The sequence below is a fragment of the Arachis duranensis genome, chromosome 8, assembly GCF_000817695.3.
Source record: "Arachis duranensis cultivar V14167 chromosome 8, aradu.V14167.gnm2.J7QH, whole genome shotgun sequence".
NCBI classification, from domain to species: Eukaryota; Viridiplantae; Streptophyta; class Magnoliopsida; order Fabales; family Fabaceae; genus Arachis; species Arachis duranensis.
The window spans coordinates 43,760,564-43,769,534 of NC_029779.3; the positions used below are offsets into that span (position 1 = coordinate 43,760,564).

At 28.5% G+C, this 8,971-nt stretch overlaps 1 protein-coding gene across 1 annotated transcript in view; it reads right to left on the reverse strand.

The window, feature by feature from the left end:
- LOC107462998 (beta-glucosidase 12) overlaps positions 1 to 8,971 on the reverse strand; it is a 13,661-nt gene continuing 4,690 nt past the window's right edge. The window contains exons 6-13 of the mRNA XM_016081688.3: positions 8,875 to 8,962; positions 6,444 to 6,690; positions 2,556 to 2,671; positions 1,480 to 1,697; positions 1,363 to 1,394; positions 564 to 666; positions 391 to 490; positions 1 to 315 (exon numbers count right to left, since the gene is read on the reverse strand). Coding sequence (XP_015937174.1) covers positions 147 to 315; positions 391 to 490; positions 564 to 666; positions 1,363 to 1,394; positions 1,480 to 1,697; positions 2,556 to 2,671; positions 6,444 to 6,690; positions 8,875 to 8,962 — 1,073 coding nt within the window. The 3' untranslated portion in view covers positions 1 to 146. The remainder of the gene's footprint in view (positions 316 to 390; positions 491 to 563; positions 667 to 1,362; positions 1,395 to 1,479; positions 1,698 to 2,555; positions 2,672 to 6,443; positions 6,691 to 8,874; positions 8,963 to 8,971) is intronic.

The following is an 8,971-nucleotide window of genomic DNA, read 5'->3' on the forward strand; positions in this document are numbered from 1 at the left end:
TTTTAAAATACAATCCAATCCGTTTTTCATAGATTTTTGAGCTATTTCACAAGGGAGTAGTATTCAGATTTAACCATTTTTTTTTTTCTCTTAAGTATCAATATAAATAACACACTCCATATAAGAATACTAGAGGAGGATCAATATCAATATTGTAGAAAGTTTTTGAACCACTGAGCAGATCTTTTAGGGTATCTTGGCAATCCATCATTGTAATCAACAAAGATCATTCCAAATCGAACAGTATAGCCATCTGCCCATTCAAAATTGTCCAACAATGACCATGCAAAGTACCCTTTCACATTTGCCCCATTCCTGTCAATTCAAATATGAATTTCTAACTTAATCTATATAAACTTCACTTAAAAGTGGTGATAGATATAAACTTACTGTAAGGCACTGTGAATATTGGAAAGATGGTCGGTGAAAAAGTCTATTCTGAATCTGTCTTCTAGTGATTCTTCAATACTCTCATTAAGTTCATCAACACCTGAATTTGATTGAGGAAAACAGTTAGGTGAAGATGATGATAGACTTCAACACCAACATCCATCCCTACTTACCATTTTCTGTTATGTAAACAATTGGATTATTATACTTCTCCTTTGTGTAGAGTAAAAGATCTTGGATTCCTCTAGGATATATGTATAACCAATCTGACCCTGCCTGCAAAAATTCTTTCTTTCTTTAAATGACTTAATTTATGGGGGAAAAAATCATTTTTGAAGAAGCTAAGAAACGCTAACAATATATTATCCTATTTTCAACTAGAAAAAAGTGTGAATTAAAAAAATGGTTTCCAACAAGTCCATTTCATGGGATTTGATAACTAATTAAAAACTAAATTCTGGTAATGGTTTTTGAGATTCATGACTTTTATTATTTTAGTTCATCAAATTCAAAATTCACTACACCATATTGGTCCTAGATCATTTTTAGCGTTGAGTTAATGAACAGAATGTTGAATTGGTTCTAACTCGTTACAATAAATACAAGGCTAAATAATGTTATTTCGTTTTTGCACTTAAACAATGTAAAAACGAGGTCATTTTAAAAAATGAGGTAGATAAAACAGTTTACACATCATACAAGTTTTTTCATCTTCTTGTTTTTGCCTTGTTTTAAGCGTCAAATGGACATTTGGCTATGTGCTCAGTATGACAAGTCAGAGTCAGCTCAATTGACGCTAGAAACAATCCAAGGACCGATACTTGTTTAAAATTAGATCTGGAAAACTAATATAGTAAATTTTAGATTTGAAGATTAAAATAGTGAATGCATTGAATTTGAGGAACTACTTTGAAAATTTAGTCAGCTAATTAAACAATGAAACGAAAGCATTGCAAATAAATATACTTCTACCTGAGGACCAATTTGAACTCCATCTCTCTCTGCTGATAAAACAAAAAAAAATCTTATAAATAGACAAACTTATGAATGAAAAAAAAAAAAAAAACCTTTTTATATATTTTGCCTTACAAGTGAGAAAAACACAAGCATCTTCTGTAAACAAGGTTCTGTTTTCTCTTGTGCAAGGGACATATGCTGCATAACTTGCAGTGTAGTAGTTCACTCCTATGAAATCAAATGATCCTTTAACCATCAATGACTGCTCCCTCGAAAACTCCGGCAATCGATCGCCGACGTTCTTCACCATTGCAGCAGGGTATGATCCAAAATTTAATGGCTCCATAAACCTTCCATGATGGTATGATCCAAAATTTTGATGTATTCATTGGATAGTTTAAAAGAAAAGTATGGAGTTACATAACTAAAAACTAAGTTTATATAATATCAACGCTTCTCTAAAAATCTTGGACTACTAAATAAAAAATCACATGGTTCCTTCTAGGCTAGAAATATGGATAATGCATAAGCCCAATAATATTATACACTAAACTTCCATTTTTATTTAGAAGGATAGATAATATATTACAAATAATTTCTTTTGAAAGTTGTAGTTAGAAAGTAGAAAAAGCATGGATGTTTTTATATTTTATGCATCAAACCTCTTGCTAATTAATTTGCATATGGTGGTGTAGAAGGTGAATAGTATAAGAATAGTGTAATTTTGTAATTTTTAGAATTATGGTGTCCTGTTAATTATTCAATGAGAGTGAACTGACAATTTGTGAGGGACAAATTCACTTATCACAATTTGCCCTGACCAATTCCTTTTTGTTTTTTTTAAATACAACTTGTCTGGTTGTCCCAACAAATTTTTTTTAATTTTTTTTTGAAAAAAAATATTTTTTTAATTCTTTTTATGAAAAATAAGGCGAATTATTTTTTAAATTAAAATAAAAAATTATAATTCGCTATTGACAAATTAATTTTTTTAGAAATTAAAAAAAAAGAAAACTGTAATTCACTCCAAAATTTTCTTAGTTTTGAATTCGTCCTGTGCTTGTAAAAACAAAAATAAATCCCAAATTTCCCCATTTTGATTACATATAAACATTTTTTAGCCTCAAACCTCTGGGGAAAAAAAAAAACCTCTATAATGAAATAAAGTAATAAAGTGAAATAAAGGGAGAATAAATAGGGAAAATTACCAATCATAGGAAAAAGCAAGGGCTCTGGAGGCTGCATCTTTGTCTGCCCTGGACTGGGAAAGTGGTATCACCCATGCTGAATTCAATGATATCCCAATTTGCCCTTTTTGAGAACTCTACACAAGAACAAACCCAATTCTAGATTAGCGGCTTATTTTGATGTGATTAAGTTGGTAGAAAAATATATTTTTTAAAATAATATTTTTATATTATTCTATTTAAATATAATTAATAAATAAAAAAATTTATATGAAATATCTAAATATAAAATTATTTTTATTTTTTTAAAAAAATTTAAAAAATAATTCCAAAAAAAAATTTAAATTTACCCAAACAAGTCCAAGATATATATCTATCCCATTTTAATATTTTATTAACTAATCAGTTGATAAATTTAGCTTCAGTACAAGCACACTCCTAATCAGTAAGGCATTAAAAATACGGTAAATTACAATCACTTTTTCTGAAATTTAATAAAATCATATATTAATATAATAATATAAAAATAAACACTCATATCAATTATTAAAACAAAATTCTTTTTTTTCTCTAAAAGAAAATCAATGTCAACCGAATCTAGTAAAATTATAAGATAATAAATGGTTATACAACAAAAATAAACCAATAATCAACAAACAAAAGTTTTAAAAACCCAAAAACTACCTTTTATTATTTCTTTAGATCTTTTCCATATAAATTTCAGCAAACATCAAATCTTAATGTGGTGTGTATAATTTACCTTTAGAAATAAAATTTAATTTTTGAGATTGTGTCTATCAATATAAAATAGTTTTATACGTATATTTAATTAGAAGAATATATGCCGATCACAAATCAACGCATAAGGAAGAAGATGGTTACAGGATTGTTCATGAAAATTGGTAATGAACGATGGACTCGATTTTAAAAAGATGTATGGTTTCTTTGTGGATATCTGAAGAAACGATTCCTGAAACTTTTTTCTGTTTCAAACCAATATGGATGTATTATAGAGAATTGTGGGTTTTAGGATGGATTAGAGTGGATTTGGAATTTTCAACGGAGGCCAGAACTTTTTCAATAGAAATTGGAACTCCTGAGTCAACTACATGAAGCTTTGAGATCTGTGAAATTAGTAAATAACAGAGAGGATAGAATGGTATGGAAATATAATAAAAAAAGTATTTTTTTCAACTAACTCATTTGTGCAGGTGCTGCAGGAGGATATGTTTTCGGAGGAGGTAACCAGCTATAGCTTCACCAAGACTATTTGAAAAGGTCTGGTGCCACCAAAAGTGGAGCTGTTCACATGGTTTGTTCTTGATAGTCAGGGTGAATACTAAGAAAAGACTAAACCGACTCGAGATTATAAGCCAGCAAGATAATGTATGTACTTTATGTAATAACTAGAATGAGACCCGCGCGATACACGGGACGGTAAATTAATGATAGTATATAATAAATATTAAAAATTGTTATATTTTGTAGAAATAAATTAAATATGTGTAAATTGAAGTTAAATTTAAAAGGCGTTTTATTTTAAATAACTCGTAGTACAAAAGATTTGAATGCTGGAGTTGTAAAAAGTGACATTTTTATTTGGTGGTTTGATTTTTACATTTGTTTTAGTTGATGGATTTAGTCATCTTATGTGGCGCTCATCCTCATTTTTTTGTTGGTTATTGGAGTTGGTGCTTTCTTCTTTTTGTCGTAGTTTCTTGCGAAGACATGTTCTTTATGAATTGTTGAGTTTGATGCACTTTTTATTGTGTTATTTGGTTCCATCTTTGTATGTATGTTCTTCTTTCGAAGATGTGTCTTGAATTTGTATGGTTTTCTTTTTCCTTAATCTCTTGATGGGGTGGTGCTTCAATGTCATTATTTTTCTGAAATGTCATTAGATTTGAAGCAGCTATGCCCAATAAGTTTTTTGCGTCGCCATCAAATAGTACAAAAGTTGTAACACTTTGATCTAAAATCTTTAATTGAATTCTAAAGCTAAAATAAGTATTGGGCTAGCAACTAATAATTTAATAGATGAGATTATGAAAAGTATATAGAGTCACCTTATTGTTGGATATTGTGGTGTTTGATTACAAGTGCCACAAATATAGTTGTTTCTTTTTTTATATACTTTCTTCTGACACTTTTTACATTTAACATAGTTCCATCCTAATTTGTCATCAATTTTGTTTATAGTTGCTAAAATTGTAAAGATCTTTTCCTATTCCAATATTCAATTTATGTTATCATTAGGTATATAGTATTTGAGTAAGTATGAATGTATGATGCATGTTGTGATTTTTTTTTGTCATACCTGATCATCAGATTCTCATTGCAGTTCGAAAATAAATTTTTTTGTGCTAAATTTGATGTTATGTGAAGGAATAGTGATAAGAGTTTTATATATGTAGTTTAAATGGTATGGAATTTAAATACTTATAACGTAAAATTTATTATGATTAATAATATTATTATGACATTTGTAATATGGATGTTTATTACCTTTAGTGAGTTATTTATAAAAATTAATAAATTAATTGTTGTGGTTATAAATTTATTGTATTGTTTATAATGATAAGATATAATAAATATAAGAATATGAATTCAATGTATTTGGAGGTTACAAATTTATTAGATTTTATTTTTTAGTTTTTTATTTGTATCTAATATGAAAATGTAGGTCTAATATTATAATTTTTGGTTTCGTTTTGATACTCTTTTAATAAATTTTTTTTTTTAGTTTTCAAATATTCTTTTCAAAATTTATATTGGTAAAATAAAATAGAATTTATTTTTAATAATAAGTAAAAACTACAATAATAGTTCTTTGTAGCTAGTGTTACTTCTAAAAATTAAAATGATTATTATTTTTTACCAAAGATACAGAGGCTCGAATTCGTGACTAATACGGGAGACTATGCCATTTGAGGTATAACTCATTGGAAAAAATTAAAATAATTATAATAAACATAATTATAATAATAAAATATAATTTTCATTTTTTAAAATTTTAATTTATAAATTAATTGTTGCGATTATAAATTTATTGTATTGTTTATAACGATAAGATATAATAAATATAGGAATATGAATTCAATGTATTTGGAGGTTACAAAGTTATTGGATTCTATTTTTTAGTTTTTTATTTGTATATTTTATTTTTTTGCTGATTTGGAAATAATAGTTGATTTGGCAAGAATTGAGTGGTTGATTCTAAAGTTGTGCCAAATAAGCAATATTGTTGACATAGCATTAGTAGGAAAAAAGAAATGTCTCAAAAATAATGTGGTGCAAGCTTATGTATCTACTTTTATATATTAAGAATAGATGCTGTAAAACATGTACATCACTTATTTCTAGACTTTGCATTTGCGTGGCAAATGTGGAGTGCTTGGATTTCAGTTTTTGGTCGACATTGGTCATATCCGGGTTCGATGAAAGAGCATTTTTTAAGTTTGACAGAAGAATCGAAGAGTAGAGAAGATCGGAAGCAGCGGTTGCAGTGCTTCTGTACGATTGTGTAGAATATTTTGATGGCAAGGAATAGGAAGGTTTTCTGGAATAAAAGCAAAGGTGTTGAAAAAATTGTCAACATGATCTTGATTAACGCTAACGAGTGGAGAAGTGTTGATTTCTTCTGTTGTTGATGGTTATGTCAGAGATAATAGGAGAATGCTTTTTTTTATACTATGGTGCTTTTTTTATGTTGATTTTTTCGTTCGTTTGATTTTGTTTGCTCCACTTTATTATGTTAAGTTTTTATTTAAAAAAAAATCACCTAACGTAAAAAATACTATTTTTTTTTATTAATCGTATAAATAATCATCTAAAATAATAAATGTAATTATAATGTGAGTACATCAAAATTAAATTCTTAAAAATATGATTTATATCATAATTATTAACCTGGTAGTTGTCCATATAAAGTCTTGCAGCAGCAGCATGAGCAAGAATTTGGTGGTGAGTGACAAGGTAAGGCTCGGTAGTAGAATTTCCCACAGCACAGTTATTGGTGGAGCATCTTCCAGGGGCAAATATACCATATCCATAGCCATTTGTGGTGTATGTAAGTGGCTCATTTAAAGTAATCCAATGATTTACTCTGTCACCAAATTCTCTGTAGCATAACTCTGCATAGTCTGCAAAATCCTTCCTGATCACACATTTTAATACCATTTGGAAGAAAAATTAGGAAACTTTATATCATCTAATAATTATCAATTTATCATAAGAAAAAGTGCTTGTTTAGTGCTATTAAATTATTAAAAAAAGTAATAATATTTTTTTAAGTATGTTTAATAAAATTTTAAGTAAAAATAAAATACTAAAAAAAACATTATTTTTTAATTATAATTTATATATTTTTTTAAAATTACTTAAAAAAAGAATTTTTTAACATAATACATAAACAAAAAATATTTTTATATTATTATACTCAAACATAATTACTAAATAAAAAGATATTTTTATATGAGATATCTAAATATAAAATTATTTTTATTTTTTTTAAAATCTTAAAAAAAATTATTTAAATTTTTTTTTAAAACTCACCCAAACAAGTCTAAAGTATAAAAAATAATTTTTAGTTAGTTAATATTAGCCAAGTTTAGTGATTAAGTTTATAATTTAAGATTTAAATTAAAGATTTATGATTTACATTCTATAATTTAAGATAAACAAAATAATTTTATAAATATTAGCTGATGTTAACAGACAAAAATTTGTTATCTAGCATTCTCTTATCGTAATCATCATCATAACAATGGTAAATTCAAACAATAAAAATTTTAGATTTAAATAAATGAAGAGACTTTTTCGTCATTGAAGGTCAAATCAGATTCAAACTCTCATGACTTACATTTTCACCACTTGCACTTGTATCCTAAAATAAATTTTAGAGTATTTATTCATTTTGATCCCTAAAAAAATTTGAATTAGACACTTTAATTCTCAACTAAAATTAATTATTCGATTGGTCTTTAACAATTAATTTTGTCAGTCACTTAGATCCTTTGTTCGGTCAATTCTAATGGAGGACAAAATGATCCATAACAATTCAAATAGGGAACAAAATGGTCCCTGACCCTTATGTTCGGAAACGATAACGTTCTCCCCTAATTTCCATCATATCTCGTATAACCTTAACATTCATAATCTTCTTCTTTACCTTCACAGTCTTCTTCTCCATCTTCTCATTTTTCCTCTTCAACTTCAACATCAAATCATGGTGTAACTGCCACGCATATCGCACCTACTTTAATATGTCATGGACCACACACTTTTCAAATTTCTGTAACTGGTACACCCACCTCCTCTGCACTTCGCCCACCAGAAGCATCCACCTCCACTTCTTCGATAGCAACATCAACTCCAATCCCGACAATGTCCATCACATTCTCAGGATCAAGTTTTACAACTACCCTAAGGGCATGCCTTTCTGCACTTTCCAACAAGCAATATAGATTGTCGGACAATAGGATATCATGAGAAGATTCTCCTTCATCATCATATTAAAACTCTCATTTGGAATGGACTCCGAGTGCTTCCTTCCTTCTCTCCCTGATTACTGAATATTGGTTCGAAGAAGAAGATGAAGGAAGCAATCAGAGTGATGGACAATGCGTCCATGAAGATGATAGGACAGAGGAGGCGGGAGATGACGACGATGACGGGTCTTAATTAATCGGATTTGCTGTCTAGATTCATAGGATCCGTCGAAGACGACAAGTACTTGAGAGACATAGTCATTAGTTTTTTAAGTATAAACGGTTGAGAACAAGTTGAGAATTTTTCTTCTTGTGAATATTGAAGTTACAGAGTGTGCATATGTAGCTTGAAGTTGTAGTGTTAGACCGTTAAGGTTATGTGGGATATGATGAAAATTCGGAGAGAACAATGTCGTTTATGAACAGAGAGGGTCAGAGACCATTTTGTCTCCTGTTAGAGTTGTTATGGACTATTTTGTCATCCATTAGAGTTGACGGAGCAAATGACCTAAGTGACTAACGGAATTAGGACCAATCGAGTAATTAATTTTAGTTAGGGATTAAAATGTTTGGTCCAAAATTATTTGAGAACCAAAATGGATAAATACTCTAAATTTTAAATATGTAAGCACTTTTAGTTTTTGATAACTAATGACAAAATAAACTAAACTAATATAATCTTTTTTTGTTACTAAAAGTAAATTAACATAATCTGTATCTACATTTGTAATGTTTAAAGAACAAATTTGCATGTTCTTAGGTTTTAAAATTAGAACTTACACAGCATAAAATTTAGAGATAAAATGCAAGTAATCTCATTCTCTTAAATGTTTGAACGGAAAATTGCTTACACTATATTGGGACTCAAGAAACCACCATATTCATCTTCAAGGGCTTGAGGCAAATCCCAGTGAAATAGAGTTACAAAGGGTTTCAAACCTTAAATAG